This window comes from Macrobrachium rosenbergii, chromosome 32 (assembly GCF_040412425.1).
Source record: "Macrobrachium rosenbergii isolate ZJJX-2024 chromosome 32, ASM4041242v1, whole genome shotgun sequence".
Lineage (NCBI taxonomy): Eukaryota > Metazoa > Arthropoda > Malacostraca > Decapoda > Palaemonidae > Macrobrachium > Macrobrachium rosenbergii.
In genome coordinates, this window is record NC_089772.1 from 333646 (window position 1) to 358974 (window position 25329).

Genomic DNA, 25329 nt, shown 5'->3' on the forward strand with positions numbered 1-25329 from the left:
AACTTAAGAATGAACAATTCTGATTATCCATTTCTGATGATAATTTAAGGACGTCATTTAAGAACCAGGAAACCGTGTGTGGACGGGTTACTGGTCTCAAACGAGCACATGCTCTAGGGATTGAAGAAAAATAAGAATCCGTTAAATTAATATTAAACCCATGTAAAAATATCTTTTTCAAAGCTGATTTGGCTGTAGTAATGGTGCTAGAGGCAAGACCTTTTTCGAATAATGACCTAAAAAATGAGATTGCTAGGTTCGTGGTCATTATAGTTGCTTCAGATTCTTTTAATTTCTTAACTGCTGAGTCATATTGTCTGAGAGTAGATTCCCTTTTGTCTGATTCTAGGAATAAAGTATTAACTGGATCAATATTAGCATCTTTCTGAGCTGCAAATTTCATGAAATCCATAAAGCTAGGGCATTCTGTACTCTTGAGGAAGCTGACACAGTCTGAGTTTGTACTATTTGCGTCAGTTTTGGATTGGGAATCTGTAAGCACCGGAGCTTCAGCTCTAGAAGAAGAGTGAAACCAGTTGCTCTTCGGCCAGTTGGGAGCTACCAGAGCCACCTGGCCTTTGAATGTCCTGAGCTTGTGCAAGACCTTTCATTAACAGGTTTACTGGAGGGAACAGATAGATCCTCTGCCACTTGTTCCAATCTATCAACATTGCATCTGTGGAGTGAGCCAGAGGGTCCAGGTTGGGAGCCACATAACAAGGAAGTTTGTGGTTGCATTCTGTTGCAAAGAGATCTACTTGACCTGGTACCTGACTGCAAATCCATTCGAATGATGTTTTGTCCAAGGACCATTCCGACTCCAGCGGAGTTGTCCTGGATAGGGAATCTGCAATGACATTCCGAACTCCTGCCAGATGAGTAGCAGACAGATGCCACCGGTGTTTGTTTGCTAAGGAGAATATTGCTATCATAACCTGGTTGATCCGGCTCGACTTGGAACCTCCCCTGTTTATACAATGCACCACTATGGCGCTGTCCAAGACCAGTCTGATATGGATTAGACTGTTTGGACGTAGCTTCTTCAAGGTTAGAAAGACTGCCATTGCTTCCAGAACATTGATATGGAACTGTCGGAACATAGTGGACCATGTCCCTGAACTTTCTTGTGTTGAGAATATCCTCCCACCTGCTTAGAGAAGCATCGGTGTGAATCACCAATGCCGGAGGGGGAAATTGGAGTGGCACTGATTTTGATAAGCTCTTGACTGTTGTCCAAGGCCGGAGTCTCTTTTTCAAAATTGGGGGATGAGAGACACCTTGTCTCTGAACCTGATGTCGGCCCGACTCCGCCATACCCTGTTTATATCCTTCAGTTTGGTTTTCACAAGCAGATCTGTTATTGAAGCAAACTGAAGAGAGCCTAAGAAAACTTTGTTGGACCCGGGAAGCTTTCTTGTTCTTGAGGAACTGTCTGGTTGCTTTGGCTATTTCTCTCCGCTTGGCCAGCGGAAGAGATAGTTTGTGTGAACGTTTTCCCACTGGATCCCCAACCATTGAAAGCGACTCTTTCGGGTACTAGGCGGGATTTCTCCCTGTTTATTTGGAAGCCTAGAGATTCCAGAAAACCGATTACTATGGTTGTTGCTTTCCGGCATTCATCTGGCGTTGGGTGCCCAAATGATCCAGTCGTCAGGTATGCGGCCAGCATGATCCCTTGAGACCGTGGTTGCTGAACTACCGTATCTGCCAGTTTGGTGAAGATTCTGGGAGCTATGTTGAGACCGAATGGCATGACTCTGAACCAGTATGCTTGCTTCCCAGTCTGAACCCCAGGTAAGGAGAGAACCTTCTCATCATCGGGACGTGATAGTAAGCGTCTGAAAGATCTATAGAGGTGGTTACGGCTCCACGGGGCAGTAGGGTCCGAACCTGGGAGATTGTATAGCATGCGAAATTTGTCGCATTGAATGTAAGAATTTAGACGAGACAAGTCTAGGATTACTCTCTGTTGACTGGAACCTTTCTTTGGAACACTGAACAGTCTGCCCTGAAACTTCAAATGTCTCGCTTTCTTTATTGCCCTGGTTTTGTAATAGATCCTTCACAAAGTCCTTCAGGGCTTTGGACGGTGACTGATGAAATCTGACAAGGGGAGGAGGACCTCTGCTCCAACTCCACCCCAGGCCTTTGGAGACTATGCTCTGGGCCCATGGACTGAAGCTCCATTGGTCCCGAAAATGGTACAACCTCCCACCTACCTGAGAGATCTCACTGGGCCAGAGATGGTCTGCCTCCTCTGGATCCTCTGCTTCCCCTCCCCCGGGAGGAGGAGCAAGATGCTGCCCTACCTCTGAAATAGCCTCTGGCCCTGCTTCCCTGGCATTCTGAATAGCTTATGAATGTCCCTTGGCTTTCATATGAAGCATTGAAAGCCGGGGATGAGACATAAGAGGGGGCAGCGAGGGGAGTGATGGGCTGGCTAAACCAGCACGTACTGAGGTTGAGGCTCAACCGCATGGGAGGTTGAAGGCTGACCGGCTGCGGGAACCAGAACAGCCTGCAAAACAGTCTGGGTTGGGAGCCGCTTAAATTCTTAAACCTCTTCCCAGATTTGGGATGAGGTCCGGATAACACTGGAGGTCAGCTTCCGTTTAAAGGGAAGACCCCAACGGGAGCTTAGACTTTGATTGGCCCCTAGTCGCCCGGCTAGGACCACATCTACCTCTTCTTGGGGGAGATTAGCTCCCAGATGGAGCTCTTCATAAGCCTATTAGGCTCATGTCTGATAGAAGCTGCCGAAAAGATGTGCTTCCGGCAGTTCATCCGGGGCTGATGAAATCATGAAGGTCCTGTTGGAAACCTGCTAAAAGAGATTTCGTCAGGACCTGGAATAGAGCGTCCTCGCTATAGACAACCCAAAATGCCTCGGCCAGAGTCAGCAATTTAAGGACCTGCTAAGTCTGTCCTTAGTCTCGGCTTCAGCCTTCAGGAGCGAATCCGGGATCTTTGGGAGTTGCTCGCTGAAAAGGGTAGAGGCACAATCCAGGTCGAGTCTAGTTACTGTGAAGGTGGCCGGCTCCCCTTCCAGAACTCAGAATCTCCAGGGAAGACTAGAGAGGTGGGATCTGTCTCGGGAGATGAGGAAGGGGTTTGCCCTCTATGCTCATCTGACTTGTGAGCAAGGCCACCTTCGTTGTGCATGGGGGAAGGGCCTCCCCAAGGAGAACATTGTGAACGTACTCCTTGGCTGGGGTAAGTTTAGTGTTCTCTGCTTGCCACTCCACAGAGTAATTCATCAGAGGGACTGAGCCTGGTCCTCGGGAAGATGACAGTCTCCTTAGGGACCTTGTCGGGCCTACATCAAGCCTCCTCCGTAAGCCTGGCGAAGTTCTCCTGGGTAAGGAGGCTGCAGACCAGGAGGGAAGAACTCCAGTTCCTCCAACCTGCGGGTGCCTAGACCCTCTATGGTGAGAGTACCTTCATGCTGGGGAGCATAAAGAGTTAGACTCCAGGGGTTTCCCTTATCAAAGGGAGGAAGGCTGGAAGTGAATGAGGACAGTAAGGGATCCGGCAGCTGCTCCCAGCGCATGAACCCAGAGATCAAGTTCTCTTGGGACTTAACCTGCTGTGACAGGGACAGCACGGTCATTGGAAGATACAGCTGGGATGAGAGTTCCGACAGCTTGTCATCAACCCTCTTAGAAAGCTTCTGCATCAAAGGAAGGAGGGGGAACCTCCTTACTCTGTTTTGACCGTGCTCCCTTCCCAGAGGTAGAGGCCTTGCTCATAGATCGGCATATACTAGGAGCCCGCATCCGTCTTCGAGGAACCCGGAGCGGACTCTCTGGGTTTTAAGGTCTTTTCTTCACCGATTTTACCTTAGGGACGGTAGACCTTGCACCATCCATAAGGTAAGAGGATTTCACAAACCCTCTGAAAGAGGAAGCAGAAGAAGAAGGAGAGCTAAACAAGAAGTCACCTGCCTCACTTACCCCCTTACCTGCTTGGAGATCCAGGTCCACGTTCATGGGTTCCAGATTCAGGTTTATTGCCGCAACCTCCTCCGCAACCTCCACCATATATATATATCCTCCTGGGAGGGTTGGGTCATCTCCCAGATCCCAGCGATCAAAGGGGCAGCTACTTCATCCGGTACTGACGCTGAGACCCAGGCGCCGGGAAGAGAACATACAAATCTCCTTGAGAGAACATAAGATTGCCAGCTCCGACCCGATGTTCCTCCCAAAGCCGCTGACCCAGGTCTTGAGGGTCAGGGAGCGAAAGAGTCGCGAGAGGCTGGTCAATCTGAAAGAAGGAGAATGTCAACTAACGAAATCAACTATAAAGATATCTTCCCCTTATCCACAAGAGACGTAACTCAAAAAAGGAACTGATGAACCAGAACTGAAATATCCAAGCTTACGTATTCATCCAGAACTGGCTCCATAAAGAGCGTTTTGCACACCTCACAACCATCGGATAACCAGACAATAAGATCCTCCACGTGGACAGCGATCCGGAGTGGGACCTACAAACTTCAATGCCCACTCGCCTGTTGGAGGACCGCCAAATGCCCCTGCTCATGACAACGCACCACCTGTAAGTGGACGATACATGAGTATGCTAATAAGGCACGGTATGGAGTAGCGTCTTAGGATAATAAAGATTGACTGGGCATGCAGAAAGTCCGGTTCAGACCCCGCTGAAAATTCCGGCAGACAAGGATGAGGTATAAATTAGCTTATACATGCCAAATAAAAAACTAAACCATAATTAAATCCGAGATACAAGAGGTCCACTGATAACATGCGTCAGTGAATGGTTAACAAACTTAAACAATCAAAGAATTTCCGCTTTGGCGGCAATAAATAGTCACGTTATTGTGATATAGTGAAATCGGGGAGGTGAAAATAGCACCGGACCTTGACCAAACACCATACCCACCGGAGTGGTATCAAGAAAGGAGGGTAACAAAAACCCGACCACCTAGCGGAAAACACGTAAAGTAACTAGTCAAAGTTAAGATAGATGAGGTAAAACTGAACAATGTTCTAAATAAATAGAACAGAGGATAAACAAAGCGGATAAACACTAGCAGGCGTACTGAATATGTAAACAGAAGACAGTCAGGTGGAAAACTCTAACTGGCTACCGAGAAAAGCGCTCTCCCGACAGTGACGGTCCAAGAGAATAACACCCTGGCTGGGGGAATCGGATTTCACACTGAACATTAGGGAAGGGAGGGGACAGGCCAATGGAGGAGGGGGACCACTAGAGGCAGCCAGGGAGTGGAGAGCACCCCTTAATTAGAAGGCCCACCCCTTTCTTCCTCCTGAGGAGCAGAACATGCATGAAAGACTATCACAGAAGGAGAGGACAGGGAACCCTCTAAAGGCCAAGAACGCATGTGAATGGTAAACAAAGCATGGTGGCCAGGAGTGGGAGGCACCTCTAGACACCAGACAAGTTCTCAACAGGGTGCCGATCAGTCAAGATTGGTAACCCTGGGCAGAGAGAACAAGGGAGAACCAATCGATGCAGGGTAAGGAATGTAGGCTATTAAGGGAATGGTAAGGGCTAAGAGCTCTCAAGCCTTGGTAAGTTAACTGATAGTATGCAAAACAAACCAAGGGGGAAAGAGCAGGGAGGAGAGGGAGAAGGTGGTAGGAGAGGGGGAATACCCATGAAAATGGAGTGCTGTCCCAAATCTGTGGCTCGGACAAGGGTAGGCTATGAGTAAAGATACCTCGCTATTCCAGCTTAACCTTTTTAGGACTCAGGAGTCCAAAATAAAAGGCCTAAATAGGGAGAGGGGAGGAAAAAACGCAGGCCTAACACCTCCATCCAAACCAACAAAACATCAGGGAAGCGCATAACATGAGACCCTCCTACACACTAACCTCCTTCCAAAGGAAGGGGAGCAGAACCGCTTCCTAACTTCCTAGGCTAACCTAACGAGGCCAACCAGCGCCAGGGAGGGTAGCCCAGGAGGGAACACGGTATCTAACTGACTAGGCTATAAAAATTAACCTCACAAATAATATATAATAAATAATTAATTCAAATAATAAATGACACATGTAGAAGGGTGAACCAAACCACTGAGCTGATATAACAGCTCTCCTAGGTAAAATGGCCGACCTTCTAAAAAAATAAACAACCAACATAATCTGTAAATATCCCTATCATCCGTCTTGCTAAACATAAAATGAAACTAAAAGGCATAACGTTACCATCTCAGATAATATACCCAAGAGCTGAAGGAAGTGAGGGTCCCAAAATTAATTCAAATAAGACTGATTAAGATCAGAATAGGCCCGAGGGGGAAACCCTAGCCTAAGAACCTAGGACCAACTCTCAGGGAAAGGGTAACAAAACTAAAATAATTAAATAAATATGAAATTATGTAGGATATACATAAAAACATAAATATAAATAAACGGAAGGGGAACGAACCCCACCAAAAAACCCTGTTGAGACTGAAGGTGACATGAGGCCGGAGAAAGGCGGCCGAGGCGGGCGTTATATTGTCCCCAAAATCAAACAATTAGGAGGAAATAAAGGATGAATCCCCAACCGCCTAAAAAAAAAAAGAGATGGTACTCAACTTAGAAGATGATAATTCCTGGAAGATGCCATCATGCAGGAAAATAAAGCCCAAAAAAAACACAAAGAAACACAACTGAAGAAGATTGGGTGCTAAAAATGGAATGCAGATGGCGCTGGTTTGTTGATTTTCATCCAATCATGAGCAGTGCCGTATGTTTCGCACCTCGCTCTGGGGACTTTTGACATTGGGAATGTCTACAGGGCGGGGACCTGTGATAGTGACAAACTCACCCTTTCATATACACTGACTCCATTTTATGGAGCTTGCACTGGGGTAGTAACCCCAGCTTTGCATTTTTGCTTTCTCTCTGGTATATTTAGCAATGAATTTACCTAGAAATATTTGCTGAATGGATATTTCACCGGGTGACACAGGTCGAATAACCCAGAAATATTGTATTATTAATTTAATGTGATAATCTGGCTTGTTTTTCAATGTTATCATTATTAACAACAGTTTTCATGTGTACCCACTGCAGTACATTCTGGTAGTGCCTATAGGCTACCTAGCCTAGCCTATGGCGCTCGGTCTATCATCAGTAATACGGCCGCATTGGTCATAAGCCAATATTTTTTATACAGTATGCATTTAAAAATGTAAAAAGTGCTTCTGATATGGTAAGTTATTCAACTCTGAACTTATTTAATTGTAATTTGTGTAAAGTTTTGTATAAAAAGTCAAGGTTGGGGTAATGACTGGTGGTCAGGAATGGATTAATCCATTTTCAGTTATTTCTTATGGGAGAAATTAACTCAGAATTCGACAAAAATCAAATCTTAGACACTTCTTCTGGAACGAATTAGCGTTTTTGGACCGAGTTATACTGTATATATATATATATATATATTATATATAATATATTTTTTTTTCTTCTTCTTCAGAAGATATTTACTAATGCTGCATTGACATACCTTTAAAACAAAATTCTTCTCTTTAATCTCTCAAGGATATAATTACGCTGCATAGAGGAAACTGGCAATAATTTTCTCTCTCTCTCTTTCTCTGTCATGTCATTTGCCACATAAACACAAGTATTGTTCAGTAACTCAGCTTTTGTTTTCATAAAGTTTACATTTGTCATGTCTTTTCTTTCCTAAAAAAACATACAAAGCACCGTACTGTAGCTACCAGTCAGGCAGCAGATAGGTAAAACTGTTAATGCTCGGTGATTGGCTACGATACTTCCTACCCTTCCAGACAATAGTATTTCTTAACGATGGTATGTACTGTGTGCAAGTTAAATTGGTTACAAGTTAAAAGCATTTCGGTTTAGTACAGTGTAAATAAAGAACAGTCTATATAAAATGAAAATATAAATGAAAAGTTTTTCATTTACCTTTGGTAAATAAAAAGGAAAACGGTATGTGACGAGGAGAGGAACAGTGACTATCTTAAATCATGGTCGAACATTACATATTTTAAATCAGCTGACCCTCTTTGGTGTCCATCTTATCCGATATCCGGATTAACTGGGTCCGGTTCAATGAGGGTTGACTGTATTGGGTAAGAAGAAGGAACCAAGAGAACTAATGTGGCAAAGGTTCAAGTGATGGAAAAGCCAAGAACACAAACAACTGATGATGTTGAAAAGTCCTTGTTAATCTAGGTAAATGAGAAACATCAGTGAAAATTGGGGCAGTTGCATGTTGGACTTATAAAGAAAACCCCTGGAACAAGTGATAAAAGATGTGAAATTGTTTAAGGCAAGCAGGGGATGGTTTGATAAATTAAAAAAAAAAGAAGTGGTATTCATTGTCAAGAGGCATGGAGAGGCTGCCAGCTCAGATAAAAAAAAAGTGACGAAAAATATGTTATAGAATACCTGCCCCAACAAGTTTTTGAAGAGACAGGCTTCTGGAAAAAAAATGCCAAGGAGGGCATGTACTACTCAGGAGGAGAAGGTATTTCCCAGACACAAGCATATAAAAGATAGGCCGACTCTTATGTTGTGTGGTAATGTGGGTGGGGACTTGAAAAGTAAGGAGTACTGATATACAAGCATGTATCAGTAAGAAAGTTAGAGGGTTTTAAAAAAATGTACAGAAAACATTGAATGGAAAGCTAATAGTAAGGCTTGGGTGACGGCAATTTTTTTTTCGTTGAATGGGTGGATGAAGTGCTTAGCCCTGCTGGAGAGAGGTTAGCCACTCAGGGTCTTGCTTATCCTTGACAATGCTCCTGTTCATCCTCCACGCTTGGGAGATGCATTGTTGGAGGAATGCAGGTTCATCACAATCTAGTTCCTTCCCATCACCATTCCATTCCTCCAACCCATGGACCAGCAAGGCACTTTTGAAGTGACTTGAGACACAGAGCTCATCTGCAGAGAGTTTTGGAAAGATCATTTTCATGTCCTTAATTGTTGAAGTCTCATAGACAAAGTCTGGAGAGAAGTGACTCAAGGACCAAGAATTCTGCCAGGTTGTAATTGTGGCCTGATTGTGTTACACAGTGCGATTTTAGCCTGAACTTGCTGTTCATGTTGTCAGGGAAATTGTCTCTGGGCAAGACTTAGGGCTTGAAGGTAGATGGTGGTGATGTGAAGCTGTTGGAGGGATACAGTGCTTAACTCACCACTGAAGAACTCCTAGACCTTCATAAGGAGCAGTCACAACAGACAGTTGAGAAAGTTTCCTGGGGAGGTGGAGACATGAGATGTCCCTTCCTCTTTAATTGAGCAAATGTGTGGGGTAAGGGAAGGACTGCAAGGTGTTGCTGAAAATTGTCATCCAGATAAAGCTGTAGCAAGCTGTGCCATAAACATTTTTAATGACATTGTGATATCTCACTTCAGACAAATCTTAAAACAGGCAAAAATCAAGTGTCTTGGACAGGATCTTAGCAAGACAGACACCCAGTGAACCACAGCAGATCCTAGTGGTATGTTTACAAAGCATACAAAGGAACTTGGAAAAGAGATTACCCTAGAAAGTTCATAGCCTGAAGCTTTCTTGATAGTCGAGTCCCCTTCCAGACAAAACCCGTCATCTTCCCCCACGTTGTCGTTGTATGCTAATAGGAATCCTTAATAAAGGGAAATTGAAGGTAAATGAACATTATTCTATGTATTTGTCATTTGTATTTATTTATTATTGTTTTCTGTATTTGAAACTATTGTTATTCTGTATAAAATATATTATTGTTATAATTATTAGGGGTGTAGAACAGACTAATTGGATTTCTGTATTTGGAAGGAAGGAAGGAACGAATATATAGTTTAGGTTAAAGGCCAAGCACTGGGACCTATGAGGTCATTTAGCACTGGAAAGGAATTTGAGAATAGGTAGGTTTGAAAGGTTTAACAGGAAGAAAACATTGCTGTTGCACTGTGAAATAATTGTTAGGAGAGGGTGGATAGCAAGATGGAAGAAAGATATGACTGGAAGTACAGTAAAAGGAATGAAAGGGGTTGCAGATAGGACCCAAAGGAATGCTGTCAAGAAACTTTTAGTTTATGAATAATTGCATGACAACATACTTTTTGGAAGGGCTTAAATTCATGAATTGGGGTTCCTCCATTAGGAGTCAGAGGGCAGAATAGAAAGGTACCCTGATGGGAATTACATGTATTTGGGATGACTCTTACCTACTGTTAAAGTTAGCAAACATCCATATGCTGTGAGGGGCAATTGGCATTCATATTGAACAAAAGAATGATGCTTTGTTGATCCATGGACTGTCAGTAATCACTTGTTTTCCACCAGCTGGCATTGGAATGTTTACATTCTTGTCAGGCGTGAAGAATTCTTGTCACGATTCTTCATGCCTTGTCCTTGTGCTTATGATGTGAATTAGATGTAATCATTTCTACTATTTCTGGCAGTTTTTCTCCTGTACAGCACATTGTGCTTGTTTTCTGATTTTCATTTTATCATCAACAGCAAGCATTAGGTTCTATATGAAGGAGTATTGTGTGAAATGAGTGAATTTGGTTGAGCATGGAGGTCACACAGGTGCTACCTATAGGGGTAATGAGTGTGATTTTAATTTATTTCCTCTTGGTGTAAGAATGTCAGGAATTGTTTGATGAAAATGAATCATTTTTGGAGTTATTGGAAGATGTGAGTGTTTGTTAGTTTACATAGGCAATCAGTTAAGTCTGGTCATAAGTCTATTCTGTATATTCTTTCTTCTTCCTGTGTCATTCTTTTCTCATTCCTCCTTTTCCTTTCTTTTCTCATTCCTTTTCCTTTCTTTTCTCATTCCTTTTCCTTTCTTTTCTCATTCCTTCTTTTCCTTTCTTTTCTCATTCCTTCTTTTCCTTGTAATGCTGCCTGTGTGGTTTAGGAGAAACAAGATAGATAAACTTGAAGATATGGGCTTACTTCTATTGTTAATTACGCACTTGACCAAGTATATTATAGGTAAGGATCGAGGTCCCTCCCATAGTGATCGACCTTTTCGGTTTCCCCTCTAAGAGAGGCGTTGGAGCCTTAGTCTCTCTGTAGCCCACCCTTTAGACTGCCCTGTATCAGTAGGCTTTTGTTGCTGCCAGGGAACAAAGGCTTGTTTCAGGACAGAGGTTTGTGTTGTTCACCACCTCTCAGTCATCCATCTACTGTCTCATAATGGACTTGTTCTTCAAAAGATTTATTTGATAGAGGTTAGCATTCACGTCAGTCGGCTCACGTGGTATCATCATTTGGCAAGAGTGGTATTGGTGTTTGCTGATCCTATCAAGTTATCTAGGGTCTATAAGCTTAGTATTCCAGTTACTTGGAGAGTTTCTGAACTGTGTTCAATTTTTACTTACTCTGTGTCATCATTTATCCCTTCCGTTTCCAATGTTAAACCCTTCCCCTCTCACTCAGTTCCTCGTGTGTCACCTATTTGTACTTGAGGCTTTCCTCTGCTACCACTTCTGGTGTTGTGCAGACAGTTCCTTCTGTTGTCTCAGGAGAGTAGTCACTCGAGTCAGAACTTTCGTCTCTTTGGGATTTATTGTTGAAAAGTTAGGCAGATAAGTGTGTCTTCCATGGTGGTGTCATATAAGATCCCCATACCATTTCCCTCTCAGCCATCTTGCGCTCCCCACTGGCATCCAGTGACGTCATTGCTGGTGATCCCGGGTGTGTCATCATCTCAGGTGTATATTGCTTCACTGTTTCAGTCTGTGGAATTACTGTTTTCTACTGTCTCAGTTCTTCCTTTAGACTTAACATATTTCAAGCCTGATTCAGATAATCTCTTTTGGTTTTTTGAGTGATTCAAAGTTCGTGTTGCTCTGCTTTACCCTTTCCTTTTTTGCTGAAGATGAATCTGTTAATCAGCACTATTTTTGATGCTTCTGCCTCAGCTCATATTAAAACGAGTAAGAAGTCAAATCTATCTGATTCTCTTCAAGTGGATTTTGAGGCTATCTCAAAAGTGTATCCATTAAATTTGGTTCTCAGATTTGATTGCTTTGGTTTCCAGTTTTATGAAGCTGCTTAGAGCTACATGTTATGACAATGTCAGATTTTCACCCTTCCTCCATTCAAGAGACAAGTTTTTCAAGTTGCCTTCCCCATGGAAGTGAAGAGCTCTCAAATCAATAAGGTACTTTGGCCTAATAGTGGGGTGGAAGCACTTATGAAGTCAGTTTATTATTCTTAGCATGACTGTTCATTTACTGTGCCAGGTTAAAAAATACAGTAAATAAATAATAATAATAATAATTAGATAAATGTTAGTCTTGAAGGGGATGTGGTTCTTGATTTGTTGAAATATTAATCTGACCTTGATATACCTATTTCTGAAGCTTAGAGAGGGTCTCATGTTTTTTGCAACTCAGTTTTAAAGTAATGGGAACAGTCGTGATTAATGAGGTCTCCCTAACCCAGAAGTGTTAAGGCCATCACCAAGGATGTCTCAAACCAGGAGAATAGAGGTCTTTGCACAGCCTTTGAAGTTTTCCATCTAGCATTCAGTGCCAGCAGCCTTTTCAACATGAAAGTTCTGTGCACAATATCAATCCAAATTGTTCTCAAGTTCTTCAGTAAACTCTTTCAAGGTGATCTAGGCTCATGTTCTAAGTGACAGAATCACAAAGGCAATCTTAAATGATGGTTTGAGCTCTCAAGGTCAAGTAGGAGGCCATTTACAGAGTTTTTTTGGAGTGTCTGGCAAACTTCAGAGAAGAGCCTTGGGTAGCTTGGGTAGAGATGGTTCTAAGGAAGGACACTTTGTACCTTTTGTTACTCTTCCATCCTGTCAGCATCCCAGATATCCTTCCCTGCCAACCCTCGTCACACACACACATTCAGAGTTTTGGAGGAGATCAGAAAGTAATTATGCAAGAAAGCAATTGAGCCAATTTTAGACTGGTCACTGAGGTTTTACCATCAACTTTTTCTTGTTCCCAAGGCTTGGGAATGGGGAGGATTGGAGACCAGTATTGGAAGTTTCCAGCCACAAAAAGTTTGTTCGTTTTGCTCCCTTTTGGATGGTATCATTCGGTTCAGCCTTAGGAACCTTCCGAAAGGGTGACTGGATATTTTCTGTCAGTATCCGCCATGTGTACTTCCATGTCCCAGTTCATCCTCAGTCGAGGGAAGGTCTTCCAGGTCAAGCTGGGTGTGTTAGTCTGAGCACAATGCTGCTACACTATTCTCCCATGTTTTAGCTCCAGTAGCGGGAGGGAGTCAACTGCGTTTGGTCCCGGTGCTGGGCATTCTGATCAGTGTTGGCAAGTCTGTTCATCTCTGGCTGAGTCAGTTGTTTATCTAAGGATGAAAGTCAACTCTCTTTCTTTTTGGGCTTTTCAGACAGAGACGGTTAGACATTTTCCATCACTGCTGAGAGAGTTTTGACCCTTAAAAGCCATGAGCCAAGAAGTGACTATCAAGCCATGAGCCAAGAAGTGACTATCTCTTCTGGGTCACTTGGTTCTCAAAATATTAGGGAAGTTGGACTATAGCAGGCAAAATGTATACAAATAACCTAGAGCATTTAGGACTATAACAAGCAAAATGCATACAAACAACCTAGAGCACTTGGCAGGTTGGAAGGCCTTATGCAAGTAAAACATCAAATCAAAGACAAGACAGTCACATTCTGCTCTAACAATACAACCTCTTTTTCTTACATAAGGTAATAAAAGTCAAGAAATTTGTTCAGGCCAGCAGAGAAACTTCTCCTTTGGACAAAGTCCACAAACATGATTCTTTTACTACAGTTTGTCCGAGGGAGACAACACAAAACATGTTATCATAGACCAACTCCGCAGGAAATAGTCTTCTGTCAGAATGGTTTCTTCATTCTCAAGTATGTCAGAAGTTGTGGAACCTTTGGTGAGCCCCAGACACCGATCTGTTCATGACCCAAAATGCAAAACTCCCAGTTTACTGTGCTCCATGTCAGGATCAGTGGCATAGAGAGTGGTGAAATCTAGACCCTTATGCTTTTCCTCAATTTGCTCTCCAGTAAGTTTTCAACAAGCTGGGAGTCTGAGAACACAAGCTTTTGTTAGCTGGTAGTGGCCCCAAAGGAAATTGTTTCCTGAGGTACCTCTACTGGATGTAGAAGTTCTTCACTTCTGCCAATCAAGAAAGATCTTAGACAGATTCCATCAAAACCTCCACATGCCTCATCTGATTACGTAGAAACTGTCATCTGTGTCTTGTGAGTTAGATTCTTTTCAAGAGCAGACAGGGAACCAATCCTTAAGTTTAGAAGGCCTTCCATTCTTAAACTTTAACAACAGTGGTCAGTTTATTGACCTTGGTGCTTGCCCTGAGGGATTTCCAGCACCTATACCTTTATAGATAACTATCAAGTTCTTCTGGTATCTCAGGTGCACAAACCAACTTTCTGTTCTATAGCTTAAACTATATCACTTTACACTGTCTTCAGTTCTGGGACATGCTAACTGAAGGTCTTCTGATCTTTTGAGCTGGAAGCCCCATAATATGACACTATCTCGGTTTGAGCGTTGGGATAAAGCTTCCTTTAAGAACTTAACTTCCAAAAAACTTTTTCCTTTAGTTCTTGCTATAGCTAAGTGTATTAGTAAGCTTCAAGCCATTTCTCTTAAGGCTTCGTTTAAGGAGACACATTTTTTCCTTATTGTTTAGGGCTAAAAACAATATCAAAGTAGAGCACCTTCCCAGATTTGTGACGCTGGCTAATTTGACTGTTTTAGTAGTCAGTGAAGAGAAAGCTCTTTTATATCCAATTATAGCTAAAGATTTATCTAGAAAGACTTAATTCTTGAAGAGGAGGAATTAAGAATTTATTTTTTGGTGTTAGGAGACCAAACACTCCTATGTTCAAGAATGATGTGTCTTTTTCTACATTGCTTTATAAAGTCAGTGCATGTAGAGTCGAAACCAGATCATTTGCCATTGTTTGAAAGTACAACATCGCAACATCCTTGCTGTAAGTATGCTTTTAATTTCCTTTTTAATTTGCTAGAGAAGGTTGTCAATGCAGCTCAGGGGATGTGGAACTTAATTTTACCTTGCTTTGTTTGCAAGACAAAAATTTCTTGTGAGAATTGTCATGATGGGATGATTTTCTCCTGAACCAGATACGAGATAATCTTCCCGTTTCTCCTATCTGTAGTATGTTAGGAAATCCCAGTGCTGAGTTTGGGAAGCATGAAGGTACACATTAGTGTGTAGGAGTGTACCTTTATATTTGAAGGTAGTCATTGATTTTAGGTTTGGACTGTCAGCTGTGGGGTTTCAACTCTGACACAGGAGTAACTATTACTCTACAAGATAGATAACTTTTACCCCTGTAAGGCTCCTCTGACAAATCTAGCTATGAGGACTTTACACATGTTGTGGATCCACCATCTGGCGACAGTGCCTACTAGGAAGGATCACACAACAAGCAAGAAAGTTTAGAAGCTTTTTCACTTTAAAAAAGATGTTATTTCGTTGGCTGAGTGGATGTTCTCTAGGTGCAATAACCCACCATCCTCATTCGATGCAGTTGTCAGCTGACTTTAACAGTAGGTAAGATTCATCCCAAATAATGAAAATTTATATGATGAAGTTAATTGTATGGATTCTTACCTACTGTTAAAGTGGACACCACACAGCCTCCCCACATATTAGTGGGTGGTCATGAGGAATTCTGACAAGGACATAAACATTCCAATGCCACCTTGTGGAAACAGGTGATTACAGACATTATTTGTGGGTCAGCCAAGGTTTATTCTTTTGTTTATTTTGAATGACAATTGCACATAATTTCACAAAGATGTAAGGTAACTTTAACAGTAGGTAAGTATCCAAATAATTCATTTCATCATAAAAGTTTATGATAAAATCGGAAGACTCAGACCCAGTTTCATTAGAGCTATGACAAGGGAGGCTGGAGATGCTTGCAGATTTATGGAAATAAAAGCACAGGTAAGACATGAGTGGTTGAATGTCACATGGTTCCTTTGTGTTGCACATTGCTGGAGGTTGGTGGTGAAATCATACCACCCTACAAAGCTGAGAAAGGGAGCAAAACACTTATTTACTCGTGACAAACCTTTCCAAATCATTGTTTATTCCATTAAATTTTTTTAATGGACAATGCAGAGAGCATTGAAGGGAATAACTGTGAATTACTATAATGGCGAAAGGAGTAAAGTAATCAACCCCTCCCCCCCCAATACAGCTAAATCAAGAAAATACTTTGGTAATAGCGAGTGAGGTTCTTATGTACCTGAATGGTCATAGAAATGCACAATTAGGTTTATTAAGGCAAAAGAAAAAAATGGGCTCTGTAAATGATGGGTTTGTTAGTGAAACAAAAATATTTTATATACTTTTTGGACACATTATCTGTCTCCTGGGGGATACATTGAGATTGGAGTAAGAAAAAAAGGAAAAGGAACGGCCAAGATGAATTGGAAAGTTGTTGTAAGACAATTGGTTAAAAAAGTTTTCCATCAGTAAATAGGGGAAAATATTGAAAAGCTGTGATAATGGAAAGTTAAGAATTATGGCTGGAATGCAGTGTGGAGATCTTATTACAAATTGGAAAGTTGCCCATAAATGTGACATCCAGAGATTGGGAGATGGAACAAGGTAACAGGACTGAGATGATTTGGATATATGATGAGCATAAGGAAAGTAGTAGATAATGGAGTAATGGGACAGAGGCTAGTACGAAGGCATATAAAAATCATGGAGAAGGGGACCCTGTGGGCATTCAGGCAGAAAGTGCACTAGCCAGAAGGCAGTTTAGTGCTACATCTTACCCCATAAAAGGAAAATTTGTGTAAAAATGTCATACAATTTTTTTTTATTTATAAGAAACAGTTATCCTTTAGACATAGCTTAATTTTAATCAAGACCTCTGTCTCTTTTTGCAGGAACAAAGATGACTCCTATACTGAGTTGGATTGAAATGGGTTTTGACCTGTTTGTGATATGGTTACGATACACATTAGGAGCTTGGAGAATAAGAGGAGATATGAAGAATTTAGTAAATTCCAAGTAGCACAACCATTGAAGTTTAATTTAAGCTTTAATAACTAAATAAATTAAGTAGATAACAGGGCAGAGCCTCTTATCCTGGAGTTTATAGTGAAATGTCAGTTATAGAGGTCATCAGGCCTCTAGTGGGCACTATAGGGTACAGTCAGCTGATCTACATAAAACTATCCATAATTGTCATGTGATGAACATCATGGATGGTTTACTAGGCTTTACAGTATAAATATAGTAGAGTATGAATTACAGTCCTATAGAGAAAACTTTTGGCCAACTCTTCCTCTTTACAAGTACAGAAGCCTTATGTTACCTGCAGATAATAGGCTACTGAATTAAATAAATGCTGTTTCTTTACCATTTATTTACCCAAGGATGATGGATGAGGAATGGTGTATGTGATAGTGATAATTAGAAGTATTTGATGATTTGGTTTTTTATTTTATTATTATTTTGACAAGCAATTTGAGCACAGCATAAATTTTATATTGACAAAAATTTATTAATTTTATAAAGAATAAAGGGTGGCCTGTTGAAAACTAAATGCTCAACTTGTGATGTAAAGGAAAAGTTTTGTTTTGGGCTACATTCAAGAATCATCAGAGCAAAACGTTTTTTTTTTATTTTTACTTATTTTGCTAATCAATACTGCTCTTTTTAGTTATCATATAAGCCACTTCATATGAAACTTTTATTCATTTGATGACATGTAAGGTAGCTTATTCTTATTCCTGCATTTAATATTCATCCTTAAATTATTTAGGATAGCATAACTTACTGTAGCTATTTGTCAGAATTCTAATGCATAAAACATTCAACTATTTTGTATTACTAATTAGTACCCATTCAATTGCTGTGATGGACTATATTCAGTTAGTTTACTTAATCATCCAATATATTTTCTGTACATACTATGTTTGCTGTTTCCAATTAAGAAATGTTCCAGGCTAATCTAGACTACGCATATTTTATGCAAGTTGATGATAAGAGATTCAAGAATCAAGTGTTATAAATTTAGCTTTTTTACTTACCTGTACAGTAGCGCACCGAGATAACGGACTGTGGTATATCATACTTCTGGATATATCGGTGCAAAATGGAAATATCAATTTGAGGTTTTTCGCCGTTCGGATCGAGCACTGAACTGTATTTTCAAATCAGGTGCCAAAAGGAATGCTGGGAATTTGATTGAGGGAGAAACCGCATCACCCACACATGAATACGTGTTTATGCTTATAGTACAATGTAATTTCACTTTGCAATACTCTACAATACTGTCCTGCAGTTTACATTAACCTGTTGAGCGTCCTTATTTTTATTAGACCTGCCACCGCTCCCGCTCCCATATCGTCACATTTTCTAGCTTGCAGAGCAGTCATTTGTCTATGCTAATTTTTATGGTTTTTTATGTGTTCTTTTTTACATTGATATTCATTTTTGTAAAAAGATATTAGGATAATAGAACAATGTAGAAAGCATGAAACATAAAAGGGAAAAAATTATTCTTTCAGATGCAACTTCCTGAAACCTAGAGCCAGTAGATTAAAGAATTGTTTCATTTCATTTTCATTTATGTCATACCACTTTATGCACTTGATATTGTAGGCAAACTTTCTATATACAATATTCATCTAGAAACTGGATGGAAAATCTGTTCGTCACTGCTACAATGTGCTCCATGACTTTATCATCCAAAAAACTTCTAAAAAAAACTTCACAGGGTATCCTTTATCCTGAACACTCAATTTCATACCCTTGGGTGAACAAAAAATAAAGGGAACTCCACTGGGTTTCCTTTATCCTAACAAAAAGTTTGTGGAATCCACAGCAGAGAAAGAGAGAGAGAGAGAGAGAGTAATTTTTGTGCTGATTATGGAAAAGGCACTGTTATTTTCTTTTATTGTAGTCATCATCATTCTCTGCAATGAGCAAAAGATTTTTTTTTTGCATTAGATCACTTATTTTGGGGAGAAAATGGGATCAAACAAAAAGAAATCAGTTGTTTACCAATGGATGCCAGAGGTGGAGATCATTGTCCTCTTGTCAGACTATCTTTCGCCTTCAAAAAAAGTTGCCATTTACCGCTAATTTAGCTCATAGTGTTACCAACTGACATCCTACAACATGTATAAGAGGGAAGAGCATTTTGCCTCTGAAATCAGTAGTGCACCATCCTTGAAAGAGGTAGGATGTGTTGCTCTGTTGAAGGCGTTGTGATATGGGATGTGGCCGACCAAGATATACCATCGGTGATGCTTAACAGGTTAATAATAGGCTTTTATCTTACTTTACAGATACTGTTTGTTTATATAAATATACTCTTTAGCAAAAAAGAAAATGGAACAACTTCAATACTATGAGAAAACATTACTAACTTGATTAGTTATAACACTTCTGTAAGACAGTTATGAAATTTGTATTAAAGATTTATTTAATTTGTATTAAACATTTTATAGATATTTTGTTGTTTTTACATTAATATTAGTATTTTAAAATTAGTAAATTATTGTTATAAGTGCTCTAGGGGTGTATATTCTTAAGAGTAACAGTTTTAGGAGGGTAATCTAAGATGACATTGGGTGTTTTGTAAATGTGATGGTTTAGGGGTGTATTTTGTTGTTAGAACAATTAAATTAGTATTTTAAAATCAGTGAACTGTTAAAATAATGGTTTAGGTGTATTTTTGTTATAAGCATTTTAAAGTAAGTTTAAGGGTACAGGGTATAAATATACACTACCTCTCCTTTATGGCAAAAACATGCACTCTCGTATATAAACAACGATATGTCGGAGTTTCTTTTATAGCAGGGTAGGCTCAGATGCTTTAATGTTATCTCAGTGAGCTACTGTACTAATTATTACTTTTATAACAATTACATGTTATATATGGATTTAATACATTGGCCATACCTGTATTTAAGACATGCATAATTCCAAAAGCTATTGTATTGTTATGGGTAATTCAGTAATTTGTCAGTTATTTTGTGAATTTGTCATTGCCTTTCTTGATGTTTTCTTAATATTTTCAACATTTTTTATGTATGGTATGTTTTCTGTATGTTTAATCATTATATATAGTTTATATCTATTCATTATTTACACTGTCAAGGCTAGCTGAAATAATATAGGCCATGCTTTTGCCTTAGGATCAGTTATCTCCAAAAATCAGATATCCCGAACATTCTTGGTCCCAATGATTCAGGACAAGAGGCTCGCTGCTGTATACAGGTTCAAATTAAATGGAAATTAGTTGTGCTGGTTTTATACTGTGAAGCATCACCCATCCACTTGAAGCCTCTCCTGTAAGATAAATTAGAGAATATTTCTTACTTGTAGGAGAGCTTTGCAGATTTTAATATAATTCTTCATTGTAATGGATTTCCTATCACAACTGCAGTTTCATTTAATATATGAAGTATTAAATAGCAGTTATTTGTAACTCAAATTAAAATGACTCTTGTTTATAGATTTGCTTCTGAAATGAAAAGTTGTAAATCACTGTATTCAGTGGCTGTTTTTACTGATATTTTGCAGTAGGTTATGGTGACTTTCACTGCACCATTACAAACGTTAAACTGGAGAAAAATTTCCATGAGCTTGAATCAAGGTATTTTTTATACTGATTTTGTGAAGAAAACAAACTGGGACTGATTAATGAAGTTTTGTTTTTTGTACTTTATATATATTTTTTTACCACAGTGACTGAACCTGCTGATTAAAGTTGTCTAAAAATGTGGCCCACTGAAAAAAAATTCTAGTTAAATCATTAGTTATTTGGAAATATCTATTCTGAAAGTTGCATTAATAGGTATTCCCTTTAACCATTGAGCTGTTATGGATATATAGAAGTTTTCGATTGTTATGCAGTACAGGCAGTCCCTGGTTATCGGCGGTCTGGTTTTTCAGCGCTTGTTTAGCGACGAAAATCGGTGATTTTCGGCGTAGATAATCATGTACTGTATTGGCACTGATACATGCCTAACAGAGGTGCCAATAACCGAAAATTGCTGATTTTCGCTTATCGTTACACCACTGGAACAGAGCCCCACCAATAACCAGGGACTGCCTACTATTTTCATGGTGTACTGTGGAGAAGCATGTATTCTGTGCATTCACACTGTAGGTAGATTTTTCCTTACTGTTTCAAATGATATTTCTGCATCAGGAACTGGAGAAGCTTGTGATGCTCAGCTAGACTTCACCCCAGTCCATTGTAGCCTTGAGAATATAGTTCTCTTACAACTTTTGAAATTATTCACTCTGCACTTAGTTTCTTTTATAATTGGTGTGTATTACATTTCTTTGATATTTTTTGAGTGATCAGTTAATTCAATTTTCTTCCTTTTTACATTGAAAAAGTTGTGGTTATCATTAGCAGCAAATAGGTATGATAAGTCACATGCATGCCTTGCATATTCTCATTATTCTATTATTAGAGTTCAGTTTGTGCAGTGTATGAATTAGTTGTGAGCAGTAATTTGGATTTATATGATCACTTATACTGTTAAGCTTTTAAATTCTTTTGGAATTGATTTTAAAATATGTTCACATTTCTTTAACATTATGCACAATGTAAAGGTTGTATTGCAGTGGGCACACTTCACTTTTTGAGGAAGTAAATGACAGAGGTGATATGGCTGTTACAGTTTTACCTTTAAGCCTCTGTGATATTTTATTTTTTTAGCACCAATTTGATTCTGTCTAACCCCTCCCCCCCATGTAACAAATAGCTAAATGTTATTTGACTTGTAATACCTGCTTGGCATTTAGCCTACATTAAGATACATTTCAAAATTTACACATGACAGTCTTTTTACCTTCATAATATTGCTAAATTATTATTCTGACTAATTTTACAAGTTTATTGAATCACATTTCCAGACCTATAGGGTTAGCATGATGGATTTGTTTTTGCAAATTTGAAAATTGTAATGAGGTAAACATACAAGAACATCTTTTTTAAAGAAATTGCTCTTGGCCTATTTCAGGCAATACCAGAATATGTTGTAGCTTGTTAATGAAGTACTTAAGTGGTGGCAAGCAGGGGTGGATGAGTTTGGTTATGGTTATTGGTGGGATTATGTTAAAGGACTACAGGGTTATATATCTAGGAAAAATTAATTAGTATTTGTCCCTATGAGAATACAAACCTTCATCTTTTATGTAGAAGACTCACTCCTAAGTTGGGCAGTAGCATCTTTTGGGACATGAGTGGTGACGTTCTGATCACTACCTGGAAATTCAAGCTTCTGGATTGCATGTGTGAGCAGAAGGATGACTTCTGTAACCTCCTTGACAGCCTGGCATATACCAGTGCAAGGGGCTGACAGGGCCCTGTGCCAGAGTTTGGTATTTGTGCCTGAACCTTACACTAGGAAGATTCAGAGGAACCCTTTTTCTCTCCCATTATGTGTAAGGGAAGTGCTGATCGGTAAGTGGTAATATTATTATTGCAATTACACCTAATTAAAGAGAGAGAGAGAGAGAGAGAGACCAGCTATTTCACCATTTATTCACCTACTTTTTGCCTACCTGTGAACCTTACGTGTTATGCTTTTTAGTCCAGTGGAGCTTGGAAAGTTACACTTATTGAGCAGCCACCACAAGCTCTAAGGAAAAGATGTGTTCTTGTAGGAACATCAAGTAGGAGAAGATGGCTGTAAAGAGCCAGGCAGCTACCCTCAGTACCTGAGCAATTCCCTTGTAGTGAGTACAGGCAATGTTCCAACTTTACGGCGCTTGGCTGTTAACCTGTTTTTACAGTGCTGTAAGCGGGTTTACAGCGCCGTAACCCGGTTTTACAGTGCCATTCCCATTATTATTATGTTGTTCTGGTTTATGGGATTTTCAGGTGCACGTGCCGTTGGGTATGAAACCCCCACTGTAAACCGGGGACTGCCTGTAATCTCTCCTGTAGACAAGGGATGTGTTAACACCCCTGACTTGGTTGGCTCTCAGGTGGAATAGAAGGATGTCCCTCTTGCCTGACAACCTATACATCTGCCTGATCACCTCAGGAAAGTAAAATTTATAAATATTTTAATTATCACCAAATTAATTAGAAGGGTTAAAGGAAACGCTAATGAAAAAAAATATAATTTATTTACAAAAAAGCAAAACTTTTGTACAAAAATACTTTGGTCTCTAGAAACAGCATGGGTTCTTCACAGAAGGAAGGGCATTAGTTGAACACTCTGGTAAAAGCACAGCCTTCTGCGGCAATTATCAAAGAATCTGTAACAAAATGAAATTAAGGTAAATTTTTCTAAGTCAAAAAACACACGTAATTTTCAAAAACTTTGGGGGGTACTAAATATGCATAGATTACCTTGAAAACTGTCATGGCTAATCTTACATTATCACAAAACATCCCTCCCCCAAAAGTACCACAAATGCCAAAAAAACAAAAATACTGAAGTGCTGAAACAGTGCCAAGGTGGCACCGTGATTGTAATTAAAAAATTCATAACTCGGTTGACCATTCATGGAATTTTTACAATTAATCCTAATTATAGCTTAAACATTAAAGATTAAAATACGAATGGGTTTTTGGTTCTTACCTAGTTGTTAGCAGGCTAGAACTTGGTGACAGGCACACTGGCTTGCATCGACTGTGGCACAAAAGTTGACTCTTAGTGCTTGACACTGGGACATGTCGCACCTTTTATGTTTTTCACTCTGGAACATTTCCACTGGTTCATTCCTTGTTTCTTCAAACAAGCCGGTTTCATAATGGTCAGCCTGAGACCATGTTGCAGGGTTGTGGACACGTTGAGTTTAATGGCAGCCAAGGGACAACAAAGTTCTTCCAAAGTTGCACCAAAGTTTGCCCTATTTAGCACATGGATCCAACTGCTTCATTGAGTGAGTAGTGTGTGAAATGGTGATCACCAGGTTCACAGTGGTGAATTTCCTCATCTTCCGGATGCAAGATTTGATCGTGCATGGGTCCACCCCCTCCCTTCATCGCATAGTCGAACATCTGCACATCCGTCTTCTTGTCCTTGATTATAATTGGATTGTTATGAAGAGGTGACAAAGTCAACACTTGTTTTTACTTGTAGAGTGGCAAAGCAACATCACTTTATTACTGTGATTGAACACAGCCACCAATTCTCCTTGCTCCAAGTGGTGAGACATTTGGCTATTGGGAGCTAGGGCTTCTTATGAATCATTCCAACAAATTCAAAGCCTGACTTGTGAGTGACAATGCCAGCAGAAGTGATATAAACCCATTATCCATAGTTACAGTACAACCACATCTAACATAAGGAGCTGTTAGTTGTATTATAAGGACCTCCCCTAATGCCCCCTTCCCAGGTGTGGGATAGCATTGCACATGTAATGCATATCATGCAAATTAATAACATACTTAAAAAAATAAGAAAAAATTTAATTTATTTTCAGTTATTAAAAGTAATTCAAGGTTAGTTACAAATATGTTTGATTATCATAAATTAATATTCCAAAACTATATTTGCCATTACAGTATACTGTATATATATACCAAAATAAGCAATTATTATAAAGATTTCATTACTTCATACTTAGCTGGTTTGTTGCAGATGTAAATTTTGAAGATACATTGTCCCTGAAATGGCATCAGCTGTTCATCCACAGTCAGGTGAGGCCCTGGTTTGTACAGTAGTTTATGATGCAGTGTTCAATCACAGAGTCACCCACAGTCAGGTGAAGCCCTGGTTTGTACAGTAGTTTATGACGCAGTGTGCAATCACAGAGTCCCAGAACTCCTTATAGCTGCAAACCTGTCAGTTTTAATTTGTTTCTCCCTTGTAATGGAGTCACTGAAACAACAGCCCTCAGAATGAATGCAAACCAATGTTCACTATGGTACACCTGTAGGTTGGGACCCCCAGGGTGCGTGACCACATCTTGGTTGTTGCGACATGGTTATCCTTCCTTGTGCCACACATGATTAGAAGCCCAATAATTGCCTTCAGCTCCAGCAGGTTAATATCTTGAAACATTGGTTAGTCGACCTAACGTTTCATAGAGTTGAACCATGTTGGCATTGTTGTGCACACCCACATCGCAGTGAGCATAACATCATGGAGGAAGAAGACAACCTGGCCAGGTGTTGAAGCTTCATCAGTTACCATGGTGGGGGAGCCATTCTAGATGTTCCTGCCGATAATGTGTTCCATCTGTGGGTCGGGCATGCTGTGCCAAGCAGTCCTGTCACGTGTTGAGAACTGGTTCTTCCAGCTGGCATAAGGGCGCCAACTGCAGGTCAAAATGTCTTGTTTCCTCTTGTGGCTGTGAAGTTCTATGGAACTCAGGGTTTTGCATGTCTGAAGGGCCACATTCCATCTCATTGCTCAC

At 40.1% G+C, this 25329-nt stretch overlaps 1 protein-coding gene across 1 annotated transcript in view; it reads left to right on the forward strand.

Annotated features, from left to right (window-relative positions):
• wol (Dolichyl-phosphate beta-glucosyltransferase wollknaeuel) overlaps positions 1-21784 on the forward strand; it is a 65431-nt gene extending 43647 nt beyond the window's left edge. The window contains exon 4 of the mRNA XM_067132691.1: positions 16869-21784. Coding sequence (XP_066988792.1) covers positions 16869-16996 — 128 coding nt within the window. The 3' untranslated portion in view covers positions 16997-21784. The remainder of the gene's footprint in view (positions 1-16868) is intronic.
• The last annotated feature ends 3545 nt before the right edge of the window (positions 21785-25329 follow it).